This window comes from Sciurus vulgaris (genome assembly GCF_902686455.1).
Source record: "Sciurus vulgaris genome assembly, chromosome: 7".
Lineage (NCBI taxonomy): Eukaryota > Metazoa > Chordata > Mammalia > Rodentia > Sciuridae > Sciurus > Sciurus vulgaris.
The window spans coordinates 8,183,359-8,204,836 of record NC_136467.1 but is presented as its reverse complement, the minus strand read 5'-3'; the positions used below and the strand labels follow the sequence as shown (position 1 = coordinate 8,204,836).

General features: G+C 38.4%; 1 protein-coding gene across 3 annotated transcripts in view; it reads left to right on the top strand.

The window, feature by feature from the left end:
- The window catches only part of WTAP (WT1 associated protein), a 29,625-nt gene extending 13,632 nt beyond the window's left edge, over positions 1 to 15,993 (top strand). For all 3 annotated transcript variants that reach the window (XM_079148985.1, XM_079148984.1, XM_079148986.1), the window contains 5 exons: positions 16 to 74; positions 1,406 to 1,533; positions 6,869 to 7,047; positions 13,009 to 13,163; positions 14,748 to 15,993. In XM_079148985.1, the coding sequence (XP_079005111.1) occupies positions 16 to 74; positions 1,406 to 1,533; positions 6,869 to 7,047; positions 13,009 to 13,163; positions 14,748 to 15,331 (1,105 nt within the window). In that variant the 3' untranslated portion in view covers positions 15,332 to 15,993. The remainder of the gene's footprint in view (positions 1 to 15; positions 75 to 1,405; positions 1,534 to 6,868; positions 7,048 to 13,008; positions 13,164 to 14,747) is intronic.
- The last annotated feature ends 5,485 nt before the right edge of the window (positions 15,994 to 21,478 follow it).

Sequence of the window (21,478 nt, the reverse complement as noted above, 5' to 3'; positions counted from 1 at the left end):
TTAATTTTCTACTAGATGGAAACAATATGAAGCTTATGTTCAAGCTTTGGAGGGCAAGTACACAGATCTTAACTGTAAGTTTGAGTTGTAGGCTTTCTAAAGATTATGTGAAAAGTCGTCACCTTTTAGATTGTTGTTACAAAGGATCATTTTAATTCATTCTACTAAAGCAAATGTAATTTCTACTCAAGCATTTTATTATAAGAATTGTCCAGGCACTGTGTTGAGTACTGGGGAAAAATTAAGTGCTGGGTTCTGAGAAAGTATGTATTATGATAATACCTACTTGAAACTTTACTTGATGTGTACCTCCTTCTACATAGGAGTTTAAATTGAACCATGAGTTATTAGTGTAGAAGGGAGCTGTGTTGAAGCAACCATTTATGAGAACTTAAATTGTAATGTTAGGATAGAGCTATATATTTATAGATTTTTTTTTTTTCAGGGTCTGCTAATAGTAATACCAGTGAATTTAATAATTTTCAACCATTTTAGTCTCACTTTTCACTGAGTAACATTATTTGTGAGTGTAAAGACCAATGTAATTTTCCAAGTCTAGAAAGCTTAATACCCTGACATTTTAATAATTATGTAATTATATTCACAGAAGTTAGGAATATCATGAATTATTATTTTTTGGTACCAGGGATTGAACCCAGGGGCACTTAACCACTGAGCCACATCCCTACTGCTTTTTTATACTTTGAGACAGGGTCTTGCTATGTTGTTGAGGCTGGCTTTGAATTCATGATCCTTCTTTAACCTTAGGTGTCACTGGGATTACAGGCCTGTGCCACCTTGCCCAGCATGAAAATTTAACATACTATTTGTCCATGAAGTTACTGGCAACTTTTTATATTGAATAGGTTACAAAATACCAGTTGGCATTTTTGTGAATATATACACTATACTATATACTATAAACAAATGCAAATAATGCCATTTCTTGTTTTTGTTTTGATCTGTTTTTTTGTTTTTTGTGATACTGGTATTGAGCCCCGTAGCAGAGCATGTTACCACTAAGGTACATCTCAGAACTTTATTTTTGATTTTGATACAGGGTCTCAATAAGTTCCTGGGGCTGGCCTCGAATTTGTGATCCTCCTGCCTCAGGCTCTCAAGTCACTGGGACCATTTCCTATATTCTAGGTGGAAACAGATTAGACTAGGAACTCAACTCAATGTAATATTAGATAGTCATGGAACATAATATCATTGCTTCCTAAAAGAGTTCTCATCAGCATGAACAAATATCCTTGTTATAAAAATAGGAAGAAAACTAAAGACTTGATTGACCCTGGATTTTATTAATTTTGACAGATGTCATTGGATCTTTCTTTTGGTTAATACACTTCGATCTTGAAATTATATTTATAATGTTTGATTTTTTTCTTTTAAACATCAGCAAATGATGTAACAGGCTTAAGGGAGTCTGAAGAAAAACTAAAGCAACAGCAGCAGGAGTCTGCACGCAGGGAAAACATCCTTGTAATGCGACTAGCGACCAAGGAACAAGAGATGCAAGAGTGTACTGTAAGTACTTCAAATTGTGTGAACCTTTAGTTAAGGAACTGGATTTTAAGCCAGATTATTGCATGTTAATTTCAAATACTTCCTGGTAATCGTAAATATAAATGCCTATTTTAAATGTTAAGGTGTAAAACTAGGAGCAGTAAACGTGAAGTCTTCATAAAGTAGTTTCTCATCATTAGATTTTAGATTTTCGTTTGTGGCCAGAAAGGCATTCTCTGCTGAAATTTTCATGCTGTATTAGAATTAGTATATATGACGTCCAGATATATTCTCATGTAGCTTGATATCTGAGGGTGTAACTCATTTAAAAATACACACACATTTTTCTTTGTTGCTCACCTTCCACTGTCTAGGCAAGGTATCTCATTCCTTTATTTTCTACTCTTGACCCTCAAAGAACTGTTAACCCAAGTGTCAGCAACTTCTGTCTCCTTTTTTACTGCTGGAGCATTCACTTTTGCTGTTTGACATGTGTACGTAGATCTGAAATCTAGTGTTACATTTGATTGTCTACCTCTGATAATTTAGACTCAGTCTGAGGTTGTCTTTGACAGTGCTAGCCATTTCTTTTTTCGTGTGTGAATATATAAAAAACATAAATTTTATTTAAAAATCAGAGGCCAAACTGCCCTTGTTTCTTTTTTTTTTTTTTTTTTTTTTTTTTTTTCAGGAATCGAAGTCAGGAGCAGTTAACCACTGAGCCATGTCCCCTGCCCTTTTTTTTTATTTTTTGAGACAGCGTCTCAAAAATGGTAGTTGCTTAGGGCCTTGCTAAATTGCTGAGGCTGGCTTTGAACTTGAGATTCTCCTGAGCCAGAGAAATTATAGGTGTGTGCCACTGCACCTGGCTTGTTTTCAGAATCACAGTGTTTCTTCAACTCTGTTTATTTGGTATCTATTAAAATCCTATGTATTGTTCTGGTCACATGGAGATACTAAAAATACATTTAGTGTGTACGTGTGTACATACATTCCTATTTCTGCTCTCTCTTACAGAATGTACTGTAGGGCCCAGTCATGATTCTTTCACTTTCTGTTCAGAGAGCATCTGCATTTCTTCAAAAGTTCTTATTCTTTCTTCCTTCATTTCCTAGCATAAGATCTTCACACATACTCATTTTCTCTCTCCCTCTCTCTTTGCAGTACTAGGGATTAAATCCAGGGTGCTCTACCACTGAGCTACATGTCCCCGGCTCTTTGTGATTTTTAGTTTTGGTGCTGGGGATTGAACCTGTGGCCTCACACATTCTAGCAAGTGCTTTATCTTTGAGCTACATCCCCTGCACCCCTGCCGCAGACCTTCCTTTTTAATTTTTATTTTGAGCAGAGACTCAACTAAGTTGCTCAGTCTGGCCTTAAACTTTTGATCCTCCTGCCTCAGTCTCCTGTCACAGGGATTATGCAGATGCCACCATGCCTGGCTACTTTTTCACTTCTTACTTGACTAAAGAGTAGCCTCTGTGATTCCCCCCCGCCCCCAACTCGTTTTCACTTTTCACCCTTTTGTTTCTCTCGGTTTAGTTTCCATTCCAACACTGCTGCCTTTTTTTTTCCATGAGCAGTAATGACTGTCTTAACAAGTAACCCTTTTTATATGAACCTTCAGGGTGCTACCACCTGGGAGAGTGAGTGGACAGTGTAATGTCTTGTGTCGCTCCAGTGTCTTAAGTTTTTTCTCTCTTCCTGATTTCTGCTCTTTACATCATAGTTCAGGTGCTTTTTACCAGTTGCGTAGACTATGTTTTATTGACTCATGTCTGAATCTCCAGCTTTTCTACAGAGTGGCAGTTATGATCATTATCATGCTTGGTTGACACCATAAGCCTTTTACTTTTTCAACCTGGATTTTAAGATTATTTCAAGTAGAACCAACCTTTTCCAGACACATTTTTTTTTTTTTTTTAATCTCCCTTGCACAGTGCAGCCAGTTCTTTCAGTTACTGTACACAGAGAGAGGTTTGTTGACAAGGCAACAGGGGCAAAACCACAAGGAAAGGGCAAGATTATATGTGGCAAGTAACATTGAAGTTTCAGGTGAGGGTGAAAAGAAAGAGATGAGAACTTGGGATCTTGAATATTATTCTGGGTAAGAGGGAGCCACTGAAAAATTTTGAAGCAGGAAATTTATGTGATTGATCAGATTGGGATTTTAAATTGATCACTGTAGCTCAAGTATGGAACACAGATTTGAGAATGGCTTTGCAACAAAAAAAACCATATGGTAAGTTCTTAAATAGTCCAAGGAAGAGGGAGGAGTTCAAATGAGGTAATAAAACCACTGGTGATAGGGAGTGGGAGGATAGGATAGATATTTTTGAAGCACAATCATTACAGATTGATCTGCTAGGTATTGTTGGGGAAGCAGTAAGGACGATTATGGAAGGAATCACAGTTGGATCTCAGGTTTGTCTTTTTTATAACTGAGAAATCATGCTATTAGAATAGAGCCTATAAAAAAGATCAAATTTTAAAAAGTATAGTGTTAGGAAAATTGAGGAAATGCAATCCCATCCCACCCCCGCAAAGGTAAAGAAATTGACTAATAGTGTCAAAGGCAAAAGTAAGTTCCAGAAAAATAGTACTTTAATTTTTATTTTTAAGTTTTTTTTATTGGTACCAGAGATTGAACCCAGGGGCACTTACCCACTGAGCTACATCCTCAGTCCTTTTTATTTTTAATTTTGAGACAGGGTCTCGCTGAGTTGCTTAGGGCCTCACTAAGTTGCTGAGGCTGGTCTTGAACTTGGGATCCTCTTGCCTCAGCCTCCCAAGCCACTGGGTTTACAGATGTGTGCCACTGTGCACAGTCTAAAATAGGTATTTTAAATTGTTTGGATTTGGCAGTTAGGATACTGTGAACTACTCTGGTGAGTCCCATTTTAGCTGAGGGTTGGGCAAAAGAAAAATTGCAATGATTTGAGTAAGAGCTGATAAATCAAAGATACATGACTAAAATTATTTTTTAAATTAGGTTTAGTTAACACTGAGAATTACTTAGTGATTATTATGCAAGATTGAGAAAGTGTAAGAAACACTTTGGAAAATGTATAGGTTCTATATGAACTATTAAGTGGGTGTTTAGAGATACAGAACTTAAAAGGTAGGAAATGTGGGAATAAGGTTCCAGAGGGAGATAGGAGGAAGACAATAGTCGGAGGGACTAATCTTCAGTAGAAGCGTTTCCCCCTTTCCTTCTTGAGAATGGAAGAAAATTGATAAGGATTGTATTAGTTAGTTACATAAGTAAGCTTTTTTTTGTTTTTTTGTGGTGCCGGAGATTGAACCCAGGCCACACCTTACAAGTGCTCCACCCCTGAGCCACAGTCTCAGCCTGCTCTCTTGGGATTCTTATAAAACTTGTTTAACTCCTTATGTAGAAATAAACGTTTTCACTATCCTCAGTGGTTTTCCTATTTTTCATTTAGTCTTTTGCCAGTCAACTCAAAATAGCATAGGAGTAAAACTGACTTTAAAAGCACTTCACTCAGTGATTTCTTCCCCAGCATGTGGAATTTATTCTAGTCATATTTGCCTTTCTTTTCATGACAAAAAGTATTAACTGTTGGAATTTTGCAAACCTAAATATAGCAACTATGTAGAAACTATGTTCGGAGGTGGGTTTTTTTTGTTTCCTTGTTGGTTTTCATTTTTTTGAGATTGGGTCTTACTCTCTTGCTTAGGCTGGTTGAACTCCTGGACTCAGACAGTCCTGCTTCAGCCTCCTGAGTAGCTGTGACTATGGTTGTCTACCGCCAACCATATGTATGACTTAGAAAGCACATTTTAATCTGTGATATCAGTATGTGATTTTATACTATATGACATGCCTTGTTCCTCCTGTATTAAATTATCTTAATAGTTGACTTATATTGAATAAGAAGTTGTACTTTTTTGTTCAAATAAACTAACTTTTAAAAAATCAGCATTAAGGTAAACATTATTTCTTTTTCTTTTTCTTTTTCTTTTTTGTTTTTTTTTTTTGCGGTGCTGGGGATTGAACCCAGGGCCTTGTGCTTGTAAGGCGGGCACTCTACCAACTGAGCTATATCCCCAGCCCAACATTGTTTCTTTTGTACAATGAAATAATGATTAAATATATTCCCAGTCCCCACTTAGTTATGCTTATGCTTTGTACTAAAGCTTTGATAGGAAATTTTAACCTTCATCCCGTTTAAAAACAGCCTTAGTGTGGAGCAGAATCTTGAACCATTTCTACTTTGGGACGATGAAAGTGATTAATTAAATACTAATAATCAACTGTAGTCAAAATTGAAGTTTTCATGTGCAAATAGAGGGTTCTTGAATGGTGGGAGCCCCTCTTCACTGAGTGCCAGGAGGCCTGAGAACTAGAGTTCCAGTCAACAGTTCTGGCAGTGACCTACTGTATCCTTAAACAGTTGGACTACGTCACTTAACTTCCAGCTTTATAATTCAGTGATTTGAATCTGTGAAGGAAAATAAAAAGGATATGTGCTTTGACTTAAGGTGCTATAGAATTTTGCTTTTAGAAAGGTCTGATGCCAACTTATGTAACTATATGTACTGTATGTTTTTAAATTTAGAAATGCAAATGTTTTTAAGTTATAATCTCATGTCTGGTATATTTTCAGGGGAATTTATGATTTTTGAAATGTAGAATAAAACAAGTAATCAAAGACTCCACTGACTTTTTTTTTGTGGTACTGGGGATTGAACATAGGAGGTGCTGTTTCACCAAGCTACATCCCCCAGCCCTTTTTATTTTTTGATACAGTGTTTTGCTAAAGTTGGCAAGGTTGGCCTTGAGCCTGTTGTCCTCCTGCCTCAGCCCAGTTGCTGGGGTTACATGCATGCGCCACCCCACTTGGCTCCACTCGGTCATTTGTAATTAATATTTCAAACTTTGCCCTTTTTAAGTGTATGTGAGCATCTGTAGTAAATATAACCTTTGTGTGTGTGTGTGTGTGTGTGTGTGTGTGTGTGTGTGTGGTGGTTTTGTTTTTGCAATGATAAGACCGTCTGGCTTTGTTTCAAAGTCCCAAATAGAGATGCAGTCAGATGGTCACAATTCTTGCATGAATAATAATCTTTAATTATGGTTCTTTTTAATATAATTGGTGCTTTTTCTAGTGGGTTTGTGTCTGTGTGCAGGGATTGCAGCCAGGGCCTTGTGCTCATGCACTTTGTCACCTTGTCATCAGTCTATTCCCTTAACCCCCTAGGGGAAAAGTATTAAGATCAAAGGGGACAGGGATTTAATAAATGAACTGGTAAATCAAGTTAATGCAAGGGAATTTCCCCCATCATTTTATGTTTTCTTTGATTTGGTAGTAATTATTTCTTTTGCTTTGCACAGACTCAAATTCAGTACCTCAAGCAAGTCCAGCAGCCGAGTGTCGCCCAACTGAGATCAACAATGGTAGACCCAGCGATCAACTTGTTTTTCCTAAAAATGAAAGGCGAACTGGAACAGACTAAAGACAAACTGGAACAAGCCCAAAATGAACTGAGTGCCTGGAAGTTTACGCCTGATAGGTAAACAAATCATACTCCCCCGTCAAGACTTCCCTGACAGTCCCACTACAAGACAGCTGTGGTGGGACAGCCAAGTACTCGTTTCCACACCAAGACTCAGACTTTTTGAGCAAAAAAAAAAAAAAAAAGCCACATTCTTATACCGTGCAGCTTGTAATGGTTAATGTAAAACTTACCCGATGAACCTTGTGTTTCAGCTTTTTTCTCTTCCCCTTCCCCTTGCTTCTGAGGCCTGATGTCGTCGGACTATTCCGAAGAAGAGGCCATCTCCGAAAAATTCCCCTTCTAGAACATGTAGACACTTGAGAAATGTTTCTGTTTGAAGAAAATAGAGGGAGAAACAGAAGTCTTAAGTCTGTGGCACACTGTGTCTTCAGACAGTTTGGAGGATTGAAAACCTAGAGATTTAAAATCATGAATTGAACATGTAAAATTCCAGTAAAATGTAAAAACGGAATATGCATCGCTCTTAACCTTGAGCATAATGACTTAGAGACACTGTGTATCAGTTTTGCCAATAAGACTGTGGACTTCGTGATTGTTGTTGAACTTCTGGGTCAAAACTCAAATGAGGTGATTTTGCCTTTAAAGGGTTTTTTGCTGAGAACCAACTTTATTAGTCACAAGAAAATCAAATAACAGATGTCCGTACAAGTAGTGCATATATCTAACCATTTAGCTTAGGGCTCTATATCACATGACGGAGCCTTAAATCAATGCGGTTTTCATCAATGGTTTGTTCTTTGGTTGCAAAAACTAGACAATCTTAACTGAGGACTGTACAAACATGAAGGTGTGGTATCCAACTTCAGGTTTAAACTGTTTGAAGCATTATAAACATTCATTTCACAACTAGATTGTATAAGGATATTGGCTGTGATGAGACTCACTGCATTATTTTTTCCAGTAGTGAACTTTATGAAACCCCATCCCATTCAACAGGCACATGTCAAAAGAGCATTGTTGTTGGTGTTAATGGGGGATGTGTTCCTTCATTGTATTTGGGCGTTTTGTATTACACTCTTGATATTAAATTAAATGTGCCTTGGAATAGTTGTCTTTTTTTTTTTTTTTTTGTTTTTTTTGTTTTTGGGTTTTGTTTTTTTAAGTTCAAGGAATACTATGATTTTGTTGTATTCTTAATATTTTAATTTTGGGGGGCTGTGGAGAGCAGATTCATTTTGGAAAATTATTGCTGTGCTCTTCAAAGTGAAGGAAAAGTATATCTCATTTTTAAAAGACCTACTTTATTCCATCTGGTATCATAAAAGACAAGGAGACTTGATACTTGTTGCTTTTTGACACTTTGTCCCAGGATATTGTAGTAGAAATTAATGTGGGACAATCTCACAGGGTGTCTGCCAGAAGATTGGGGACATAATGTGTTGGAACTATGGGCTGGCCTAACTGAGACATTTTGTGAATTGAAAAAAGGTATAGTGACCATTTCTAGCAAATTCATTTGATCATTTAGATAAATGAGGCATTATTTTCTTCATGCTTCCATCCAATCCTGGAGGTGAATTTTTTTCGTCAGAACATTGTGTAAGTCACCAATTTGAATTTTCGCTTGGTGATAATGGAGTCTGAGATGAGTGGAAGATAAATGTTCCAGCTTGTCCCAACGTTTAAGTGCAGTTTTAACAAGGTTGACTTAAGTTCTCTCTTAATCATTCAAATCAATTGTAAGTATCTTGTATGTTTATGCTTTAGGGAATTTGTGGGGCAGAGGGTGGGTTGAGGTGATTTGTGTTAAGCAAGAAATTTGCTTCTAAAAATTGTTTGTGAGGGTTGGAGGGTAAGTAACCGAATCTGTTTGAAATTAGCTTATTGTGCCCACATTAATTCTTTTGTATTTATTTTGTGCCTTTTAAGATCACAGTAGACATGGCCTAAGTATATTTATAATAGGTCAAAATGTAGTTCATAAAATTTATCAAATAACATGTACTTAAATTTAATCAGCATCTTTCTTTGCCACTTAGGTAACAGTCACTTTGAGTCTGTGGGCTTTTATTCATATTATTGTTAAACTTTTAATTAACAAGATAATACATGCTTGTATGTAAAATTGAAACACTTGGAAAAAGGTGGGAATGAAAAGTGAGTGTCACTCCTGGATGTGACCTCTTTCCTCCATGTTCTGCTCTCCAGGAGCAGGAGCCCCTGTCAAATTTCTTGGATATCATCAAGATAATTTGTATGCATACACAGTCATTTTATGTGTATTGATTTTAAACAGATGTGATCATATCATACATACAAATGACTTGTAGATCCCTTTTTTATCTCTTGGGCATTTTTTAGAACATAGAGATTACAATATTCTAATGGTTACATAGTATTTCCATTTTATTAAATAAGCATAGTTTATTTTAATGAATTTTTTTTTCTGTAAAATTAGGCTATCAGCTAAAGTTCGTCGGGTACTATAAATACATCATTAATCTGAAACAAATAATGCTCCATCAATAATAACCACTGTGTATGATTTCAAGTTGAATGGGGTTTTGTGTGTGGGTATGATATTTTTTCCCCCCACTTTACTATTTTTCTGCTCTAATTTTGTGGGAGAAAGATGCCCTGAGTTATATTGTCCACTTTAGTCAAAATATTTTATTCATGTATATAATGCATACATTTTAGTATGTATTTCAGCATATGTCAAAGGGTATGTTTTAGTATTGAGCAGTTTTCAGTTTGCATTTAATCACATAGGTAATTATGTGCACATTGTTGCAAAATAGCCTGCCTAGCTCCCTTCACCTCATATACAATATTCATTCCTTCATTCCTTTTTAAAATCCTTCTCTTCAAGTATTTACCATTATATTTGTTTTGTGAGTTAATTTGATTTTACAAATGGTGTATGTGTGTAATTTAAAAATTACTTCAGAAACATTTGAATGAAAGGAGTGACCCTGACTTTTTATTCATCTTTCAAACACTTGTAATTAAGTTATTATTGTTATTACTATTTTTGGAACCAGGGATTGAACCCAGGGACACTTTTACCACTGAGCTACATCCCCAGGCCTTTTTAATTTTTTCTTTGAAACAGGTCTTCACTAAATTGCCAAGGCTAGCCTTATATGGGGCAGTCCTTTTGTCTCCATCTCCCAAGTTGCTGGGATTATAGGCATGCACCTCCAGTCCTGGCTTTCATCTATTTTGTATGTTTTGTTTTGTTTTCCAAACATTTTATTTACTTATTTAGTGATGCCGTGCTGGGGATCAAACCCAGGGCCTTGCACATGCTAGGCAAGTACTCTACCACTGAGCTACCCCACTCCTCCCTTTTTGCTGGGGACAGGTGCTGAGGTTTGAACCCAGGGCCTCACAGGCTAAGCATAGGTTCCACCACTGAGTATGACCCCAAGCCGTGTGTGTGTGTGTGTGTGTGTGTGATGTGCACCACACAAATTGTACGTGAGATAATAAAAATAACATAAAATTACAGAATGTTAGAAAAAGTGGTTTTGTTAGTGTTTATCACTAATTTTAGAAATGATAGTGTTATCTTAGATCAGCCATTTATAAAAAGGTTACTTTTTAAAATCTTTTTTGCAATAAAATTTTTGATGTTTTCATATGGGTTTGTTAGGTCATTAATGTATTTTACAGCTCTTTTTTCCTCATCTTTATTAAATTCATACAGAAGAATTTTCAGTTTAGTTGGAAGACAACGGTGCTGTATGCTTTGCAAGAAATAAAGTCGTTGGAGCATTGGCAGCCAAGTAGAAAGAATTCCACTGTCTTTTTTAAAAAAAGATTCTTATTAGTTGTTGATGAACATTTATTTGTTTGTTTGTATGGGGTACTAAGAATTGAACCCAGTGCCCACACATGCTAGGCAAGTGCCCTACCACTGAGTCACAATCCCAGCCCCTCCACTGTCTTTGACAGTGGTGTTCATTATATCTTTTTGTTGTTGTTAGTTATATCTTATTTCCTCATTGTTTGATTTCTAGTTGCTTGTTCAGTGGAGGCTAAGTCTGAGGATGCTAATGAAAAATGAGATAATTCTGGAGCTACAGTTGCAATGAAGAACACCAACTAATAGGATTAAAATATAAAACCCTTGTCATGTGCTAACTCATGAGTTTTGCCTGTAATCATTTGAATAGTATTAAACTAGGTTTTACTGTTCCACAGATTTTTGTAAGGAAACTTAATTACAGGCTTTTTGTTGAATCATATTAGGTTAGAACACAATCTGTGATAGGTAACAGAACTTTGCACACTACTTGATACAGTAAGAATTATCTATCCCTATCTAGTGCTCCCATTTTTAAAGTTCTAAGTCTTGATAGAATTGGATGCACTCAGGGGCTGGGGAGATAGCTCAGTAGATAGAGTGCTTGCCTTGTAAGCACAAGGCCCTGGGTTCGATCCCCAGCACCCAAAAAAAAAAAAAAAAAAGGATGCACTCAGAAGTTACGTACCAGGCAAGTGCAGGCCCTATTAGAACAAAGAAAAACTAGAATTAAAATATTTTTAATCAAGAAGGTCACTTTGGACTCAATCCAATGAGATGGATGTCAGACTGTTCCTATCCACATCACAATGTTAGTATCACAATTATATACTTAAATCAGATACCTTTAAAAGTGATAGTAATTTGTATCACTATTGCTGAGGCTGAAGTAAAGCCAAAACATGTTATTGAGAAGCCATTATTAGGGCTTCTGACTATACTTTTGCAATTGCTGTGCATGTGCTTATAGGTTCTACAGTATATGGCACTAGCTTATGGAAATGGATCTGTTGGAAGTTTGGCATTCCTAATTTGGCAGATATTTCCATGTTTGTATTATTTGTCCTAAGTAATCCCTGGTCTTTGTGACTCTTGGTTGATCTTTTATCATATCAACAAAATCTAAGCTGCATATCAGTATTAAATTTTAAAACTTGTGCCTCAGTTTGGCAGCTTAAAAAATACATTATGTGTGTATGTGTACATATATATATCCTATAAAAAGTTAAATGAGCCAGGCACAGTGGCACACGCCTGTAGGCCTGGCTACCCAGGAGGCTGAGGCAGGAGGATCAGAAGTTCAAGGTCAACGTGGGCAATTTATTTAGCAACACTCTGCCTCAAAAAAAATCAAAAGGGTTGGGGCTGTAGCTCAGTAATAGAGTGACCCTGGATTCAATCCCCAGGCTGGGAGAAGAAAACGTTCAGTGAAGAATTGAAAGTGAGTAGAAAAAAAGCACCGCCCCCCACAATCCCCTTGCAGGGATCAGGCCCAGGGCTGTACCCCCAGCCCAGGAAGAGTTTTAAGGCTTAAAATAGTTATTAAAAGTGCTTCACTTAACAGAATTTATATATATTTTTTCTAATATATATTTTCTAGTTGTTGATGGACCTTTATTTATTTATATGCAGTGCTGAGAATCAAACCCAGTGCCTCACACATATTAGGCAGTTGCTCTACCACTGAGTCACAATCCCAGCCCTAGATATATTCTTGAGAAGTATGAAATATTGATGTGCCAGAGAATCTAAGAGGAATCTATATGTTTTTCTAGCAAGAATATATATATTTCCATTCATTTATAGGTATTTTAAAGAACGTACATTTATGATTGTTACTGCATGTACCTTTTCAAGAACTTTTGTTTGATAAAGCTAATAAGGATCTGAGTGTTATTAATATTGGTGTATCCAAGATGTGTGTTACTTAACTGTTGCTATTTCAAATGATATTTTGGGTTGAAAATAGATTATTGATGTAAAAGAAACAAAAAATGGCTCTTTGGGTGCTTTCTGTATAGGGTTTATTTTTGCTACTGTATAGGCATAATACTAACATACAGAAGATGGACATGTTCCAGAAAAGAAGATGGTAATTATAGGGTGGCATTTATTGTGAAATAGTTATGTTCTGTATGTGTTTGCAAAGAAGATTATAGAGAACTTTATCTTCATTTTGTGATGGTTGGCTCTTTCCTTTGCAGCCAAACAGGCAAAAAGTTAATGGCGAAGTGTCGAATGCTTATCCAGGAAAACCAAGAGCTTGGAAGGCAACTGTCCCAGGGTCGTATTGCACAGCTTGAAGCAGAGTTGGCTTTACAGAAGAAATATAGTGAGGAACTTAAAAGCAGTCAGGATGGTAAGGGGGTTTTGGAAAGTTTGTTTACTTTGCACTGGCTTTAAAACACTGCCAGGCATGATCACATAGGTTAGATTCTGTGCATGCTGTTCTCTGGTTATATAAAATTGTGAATGAAACATTTCTAGTTAAGTCAACAGCTATTTAATTTTAGAATTTTTTTTTTACCCTCTCCTAATTGCTTATTGCACACATTGCCTAAGAAATTTTTAATTTTAGAAAAGTACTTTAAGATGAAAAATTATATTTGGTGTTTGAAAGTTCTTTTTTTTTTTTTGGTGCTGGGGATTGAACCCAGGGCCTTGTACATATGAAGCAAGCAAGCACTCTACCAACTGAGCTATATCCCAAGCCCTGAAAGGTTTATCTTTAACCATTTCTCTTAAGTGTGAATCTTAGAAATGTTTGTCCATTTCCAGTGATCTGAAAATAATATAATTGTTATTATCTATTGGGTCCTAGTGAATAAGAGATTTAATATTTAAATTTGCTACCAACCCAAGATCGTTATCCTCCATCCTCTTTTGGGCAAGTGTGGCTGCATCCAGTGCTCTCTGTCCTGTTTGTGAAGAGGATTAATAGAAAGGCACATAGCCAAACTGAGCATTTAAGCTGAGGAGTAGTATAATGATAGTTAATTGCAAAGAGACTCAGTGGCCAAGTAATATCTTTAAAACTGCCTTTCAGTTGGGCACGGTAGCAAACACGTAGAATCCCAGCAACTCTGGAGGCTAGAGAAAGAGGATCACATGTTGGAGGCATGTGTGGGCCATTTAGTGAGACCCTGTTTCAAATAAAAAAGGATGGGGTTAATTCATACTACTTGTAAACATGTTAACTAGGGGATTTTTATATATTAGTGAGGGGTTTTGTTTTCCCAAAGCCTTTTACAGACTTAATGGACATGTGTATTTTAACAGTCTCTTAGTAGAATTTTATGTGAGTTTTGTTCTTACATGTGGAGCAGTCTTTGGTAACAGCACAGGCCTCTTTGGAGGGTTAAAGAACCATACTGTCCTGAGGACTGGACCCACTATAGATTTAAGACACTGGCTAAGGGTGAGGAGTAAGGGGATTGGCTGTAGTGAACCCACAGGTAAATGTGGGTCAGGTTTTTCAGGCTATAATCAGTTGTGTGTAGCAGGATGGCTTGAATCATTTTAAACTTGGTTACTTTAATATATTACTTGAAGTATCCAGTTTGCCCCCAGACTTATTCCTGAATGGCTATTTAAAAATTCCAAGTAAGAATTTAAAATGTGGTATTAGCATCATTGTTTCTTAGGTGGCTGTGGTGGCACACATCTGTAATCTCAGCCACTCAGGAGAATTGAAGTTCCAGGTCAGCCTGGGCAACTTAGCAAGACCTGGTCTCAAAATAAAAAAGATGAAAAGGGCTGGGGATATAGCTCAGTGGTTAAGTGCCCCTGGGTTCAATCCCCACTATCTTAAAAAAAAGAAAACAAATTATATTTCTTTACTTACTGAGCATTTATTGACTGCTTGGCTTTGTGGCAGGTACTTAAGAAATATTCTTAAATGTTTTAAGAGATATTAAAGTAGGTTTGACTCTCCTTTGCACAGAACTGAATGACTTCATCATTCAACTTGACGAAGAAGTAGAAGGTATGCAGAGTACCATTCTAGTTCTTCAGCAGCAACTGAAGGAGACACGCCAGCAGTTGGCCCAGTACCAGCAGCAGCAGTCTCAAACCTCAGCCCCAAGTACCAGCAGGACTACATCTTCTGAACCTGTAGAACAGGCAGAGGCCACAAGTAAAGACTGCAGTCGTCTGGCAAACGGACCAAGCAATGGCAGCTCCTCCCGTCAGAGGACGTCTGGGTCTGGATTTCACAGGGAGGGGAACACAACAGAGGATGACTTTCCTTCTTCTCCAGGGAACGGTAATAAGGCCTCCAACAGCTCAGAGGAGAGAACTGGCAGAGGAGGTAGTAGTTACGTAAACCAACTCAGTGCGGGGTATGAAAGTGTAGACTCTCCCACGGGCAGTGAAAATTCTCTCACACACCATTCAAATGACACAGACTCCAATCATGACCCTCAAGAAGAGAAAGCAGTGAGTGGGAAAGGTAACCGAACTGTGGGTTCCCGCCACGTCCAGAATGGCTTGGACTCAAGTGTAAATGTGCAGGGTTCAGTTTTGTAATATTTTTCCAGCAAATTTTTATACAGTGTCATTTAATTTGGGAGAGGATACTGTCCAGAAAATTGATGCATACTTTGTCACAACTTGCCTTTTTATGGGTGTGTTTTTGTTTTGTTTGATCCCCCCCTTTTTTTTCTTGCTTCAATACCTCTGCCACTTTGGAAATTGTAACAGTTAATTACTTTGAATGTTGCTAAAAGGACATTTTGTGTAGGGTCAAGTTATTTTTATATGAGTTAATGTGAAGTTGTAAATGGAAATCTTAAAGTATAACACAATGATGTCTGTATAAATCTGTGTCTCTAGAACCCGTGCTGTGTAAGGGCATTCTTCCTCATGCTGTTATATACTTCCGCACCATTCAGACTTGTTAGAGTAGATGTGGGTTTATGACTGCCAAGTTTGCCCAGTACCGTAGATTTTATCACTAAAAGTTGAACTTGTTGATGGAATCCTATAGTAGTTTCAGTGTTAGATACAGTTTTTTCCACCATACATCTGTGCATTTTCTCTTTAGGTGACTGAATGTTTAAGATATTTGTGTGCATAGTTAACTCAATTTTTATGAACTGTTGTATCCTGTTAATGCATATTGCTCTGTGACTCCAGTATATCTTACCTGTACTGACCAAACCTAAATAAAGATTTTTATTGTAACTCTTTATCTTTGGTATAATTTTTTTGTTTTGTTTTGGGTGTGTTTAACATTTTTCACATATTTTCATTGAATTGCTGAATTTCTAGACATTATCCTTTAACATGTCACAAAGCTGAAATTTAGGTATGTCCATCCATCAGTTTTGATTGTGTACATGATTATTAAGTCGTGTTTTTTTGCAAATTGAAGTTGAAGCTTAGGACTACACTTTAATGTTTTTTCCCGACATAAAAATAATCATTTAAAAATATTTGAAAATACAGAAAAGTCTAAAGAAAATAGTCACCTAAGAATTTTTTAGGTTTTAACTGAAAAGCAGTTTATTTTTGTGACCTGATTTCTGTTAGTGTATCCTTGCAGTTAGTGATGTTTGTTTTTGAAACATTGGCCAGTACTGTTGGGTTTCACAAATAACATGTCTGCATATATCACATCACTAAGTCTAAAGTTGGCGCCATTTTTTTCCCTCCAATGTAATTACACATTAAATATCAAGGACTAAGGCATCATATGTCTTTGGAATTCTGTAGCTTTTCATATATGGTTGAGATAAAACATGTCTTCTGCTAAAAGCAAAATAGTTATTTTAGACAAAATTTGTAACTGGTGAACCTCAGGAGTGGAGTTACAACAATTGAAACTGAAAATGACTACTATATTTTGTTTATCTAGTTGACATATCTGTGAAAATGATTTCCTGGGCCGTGGATGTGGCTCAGTGGTAGAGTGCCTAGCATACACAAGGCCCTGGGTTCAGTCCCTAGCACTATAAAAAAATAAAAAAAAACTCCCCCCCCCCCCCATTATTGGATATTGAATTGGGGGTTTTGTGTTTGCTGGGCAAGACTTGTACTCTGCTGTATCCCCAGTCCTTTTTTGTTTGTTTGACACAAATTGCCCAGACTGGCCTCAAACTTGGGTCCTACCTCAGCCTCCCTAGTTGCTGGGATTACAGACATGTACCACTGTGCCTGGCCTGCACTGTCTTTGATTAAACTTTTGTTCATTCTTCTAAAGTGGATGAAAAATAATGTACAATTTGAAATAATTTTTATATAATTAAACATTTTGATGCATGCTAAAATAATATTCCCTGAGCAGGGTGTGGTGGTGGTATTCCAGCAACTAAGAAGGCTAAGGCAGGAGGATCACAAGTTCAAGACAATTTAGAACCTGTCTCAAGATTAAAACTTTTTTTTTAAAGAGCTAGAGATGTAAAGCATCTCTGAGTTCAATCCCCAGTACTAGAGGCAGAGGGGAAAACTATGGAAAGGAATTCCTCTATCGTGTAGTCATTGGTGTGCAGTAGGAAATTAACTTTTCTGGGAGTAATGCAATTTTATGACTAGTACACTTTTTTTTTTTTTTTTTTTTTTTTTTTTTTTGGTGGTGCTGGGGATCGAACCCAGGACCTTGTGCTTGCAAGGCAAGCATTCTACCGACTGAGCTATCTCCCCTGCCCTTGTACAGACTTTTTAACGTGATATTACCAGTTCTCATATTTCTGTCCAATCTGCCTTGAACAACTTAGAGGTCGTGTGGTTGTACATAGAGTCAATACTCCTTGTTTTTGGAACTGGATGATTTATTTGCTGATGTGACTGCTGGTAAGAAAACATGTGATATCACCATATCCAGGCTGAGAAAGCGGCTTCTGGAATAGTGGGTTTGAATCTATTACATGACTGGGCAACTAACCTCTGGTTCACATTCCCCTGTAATAGCATTAAGTGAGTTAGAACATGCTAAGTGCTCTTTAACGATGTTGTCTTAAACAAAAATGCCATAGGCTGGGTGGCTTCAACAGACATTTTACTTTTTCACAATTCTGGAGGCTAGGAAATCTGAGATGAGTTTGGCCCGCTAGCTGATGGGTTCCTGGTGAGCACCCTCTTCCTGTCTTGCTGTATCCTCATAGGGCAGAAAGAGAGCCCTCTCTGTTTCTCATGTCCTACCCGTGAGGGCCCCACCCTCCCTGACGACCTCCCTAATGCTGTCACGTTGGGAGGCAACACGCATGGTGGGGGCACCAACGTGCTGTCCACATCAAGTGCCAGGTACACAGTGACTGGTGTTAGCCACTACTGTGACCACAGTGAAGTCCAGTCCTGCAAGTCCATCTCCCTTGGTCAAACTACTCCAAACAGAAATTTTTATTATTTGAACAGTTTGCTGAAAAAAGGAGAGATGATAGCTCTAATTAAAGAATCCTTTTAATCTTTCAATGCGTTAGTGTGGAGCTGCCAAGGCTTCAGGGTGTTACATTGGAGCTCCCTCGATAATGTCCACCTCAAAGCTCGCAGCTGAACTATAATTCAGCGATTCCAAGAGTTGAGGCACTGTTAAACTCCCTTCATTTTTTCAGTAAAAAGAGAGATTCCTGAGCCAGAGACGCCAACTCAAGCAATGACTGCTGTGACAAATGCTTAGAGTTGGGAATAGAAATGGCAATGGAATAACCAAAAAACTGCAATTATACAGATTTTAAGTATACAGCTAAAGGCACAGGTTGATTTAATGGATTTAGTTAAGTACTGTCTCCTAGAAGTAATTTGATGGCTAGGAGCAAAGCTCAGTGGTAAAGTGCTGGCCTAGCAGGCACTAGGCCAGTGTTATCCACAGCACTGACCAAAAGCATGTTGGGGGGGAGTGTTATATTTGACCTACGAAGGAAATATAAGTCTTGGGGCAAGAGGAATAAAAACATTCCACAAGCCAGGCGCAGTGATGCATGCTTGTAATCTCAGCGAGAGGAGGCTGAGGCAGGAGGATTTCAAGTTCAAAGTCAGTCTTGACCTTAATGAGGCCCTCAGCAACTTGGTGAGTCCCTGTCTCATAAAGGGCTGGGAATGTAGCTCAGTGGGAAAGCATCCCTGAGTTCAATTCCCAGTATCAAAAAAAAAAAAAAAAAAAAAAAAAAAAAATCACAAGTCTTGCCTTGGAGGATGGACCAGTTGACATACATAAAATAGTGAATGCCACTATGCCAGCACAGGGAAGACTTCAAGAACATACCTGTGTGAGTGCTTATTACACAGAGCCCAGTTGATGAGCTCAGTTCTCAGCTGTATGCGGCTGACCACTCCAGTATCCGAGATGCTTTTACAAAACTATGGAAAGTGATTTTGACAGCTTTGTCTCCAGATGTTCCCCATTTCTCATGAACAGCTGTTTGTTCCCTGCAGTCCATCATTATTCACTACTCTTATGATGGCACTGTCTTGGGCATTCATCTGTCCCCCTGGTTATACAGCTCTGGATAAAGTAAGTACTTCTGATTTGGACCTATCAAGGGGCAACTGTGACAAGGGAGTGTGGAGCTGCCCTTAATGGTGAGGGGCACACTGTCAACCTCCATCCTGTGCAAATCCACTGGGAGGAACCACTTGTCACATGAACACCAATTTGCTAAGTGGTAGGCTGGTGAATTCTGCCTCATATCTAAAACCTGACCATGCAACTCTGTTTATGAAGCAACCAAGAATGGTTGCAAAGCCCCTACAGTACAAGCTGGCTTTGTGGTACCAATAACACAGTGGCTACTCGTAAGCACTTGGAAATGATGGTGGTTACCTACCCACTTCCTCTGCTAAGCACACCAGGTAGCATATGATTCTACATCTAATTTAAGAATTTTTTTCTCTTCATCTTCTTTCTTCCTCAATATTCATAGCCCCGATCTGGCCCATTCATATTTTTTTCATCAATACTGGTGAGGAGTTATAATGAGAACTTCCCAGAAGACAGGAGCTGCTTGCCGCTCAACAAAAGCAAAGTTACCTTCTCAAGATTTCTCTTAAGCTGGTTCTAGAGAGAGCCTCCAGGCAGGAGACAGGGAATATATTCTTGTCTCCAGAAGAATATATTCATATTTAATTCCCATAATGTGCTAGGAGCTATATAACAAGGTCATGATGTACAGCTTATAGTCCAGTACAGGAGACAGATGAAGTTAGAAGTTATATGGTAAATGAAAGATAAGGTGAGGTATAAAACACCTGGAGGGGGGGCACCAAATGCAGGAAATTGGAAGCTTTCGTGAAGTGAAATTCAAAGAGGGTAGATTTCTGACTTGGTAACAGAAGATAGTTGTTAAACTGCTCCCTGAGATTTTAAACAGAAGAAACAAAGGTGGGAAGAATTAGATATGATTTTGGCTTAGATATGTTAAATTTGATGTGATTATGGGAAACTTTTGTAGAGAGGACCAGTCTGCTCAAGCGACAACTAGGTAGGATAGAAGGACTTCAGAGCTGTCAACACCAGGTCGTAACTGAAGCCATGGAGTTGACTGGTATTACCAAGGAACTCATGCAAGCTGGGAACCTTGGGAAATATGTTAAGGGGCAGTCAGAGTAAGACCACAAAGAGAGTGAAGACTGGCCAGAGTGAAGAGGAAATAAATCTTAAGTCAGGGGAAAGTTCTTTGAATTCCTTGGGCTCTCATATGCTTGGGAACAGGGAACAACTTCTGGATTATCAGAAAGCAGATAACTGCAGTGGGCTGCTGATCCCATCACTACCCAGACCCAAAGGATTGACCATTTTCCAATTTTTTCCACTCTTCAGGACCCCACCTCTGGGGCCTACACTCCAGTTGTCTTTTGAATTATCTGACCCATTTACATCTCTGCAAATTTTAAAGTAGGCTCCCAAAACCTAATGATTTTTTCAGCCTACTTTAAAGTTCAGGAGGATTCTTTCTCAGGCTTGTCAACAGCTTTTCCCTCCACAACCCTGTGATGTTGTTCTTTTGTTCCACTATATAGCGTTCTCAACCAACTGCAATGCTTGCCTAGAACCCCCTTCCTTCCTAGCATAGTAGATTCTGCCTTGCTGAGAACATGGGAGTTCTCGCAGGCAGATGAGCAAGCTGGGCAAGCAAACAGGACGGGTGTTCTTTCAGAACAGAGGGAGCCCCACGACTGGCCTGCAGAGAATCTCTAGGGGAATCTGCCAGAGCTGGCACCAGGCCTGAGGTCATTACAAAGCTAGGAGATTCTGATCTGGGCCCAAGAGGGTACAGGAAGTCGAAGAGTTTGAAACAGAAGTGACCCCGCTTAATACACGCTCCTCGCTTTTCACCATCCAAATTGTCAACTATCCATCAAAGAAAATTCTGACTTGTCAGACAGGAGGACACACCCAACTTCTTCACGTGTTCGCCGCCTGGATGGACCTTCCAGAAGAGGTCGTGCCGGCCCACCAAACGCAAGGTGAGCCGTGCAGGGTCTCCCTAGAGAGAACGAGGCATTACTGGAGCCCAGGCAAAATGTGCAGGAATCTTCGAAGCAAAGGGGGCAAAAGGACACACAGTTGTCCTCGGTCCTGCGGGTGGCAGGATTCCCGCTGGAGACTCTCGCCAGTGGGATTAAGTTCTGGGCTGAACGACAGATACTCTTGTTAATTCCACTCTCTCTAGTTCTGAAAAACTTCAGGATGAAAAAACCCAAACATGAGACCGGAGACAACGCTCGGTCCAGATAAAG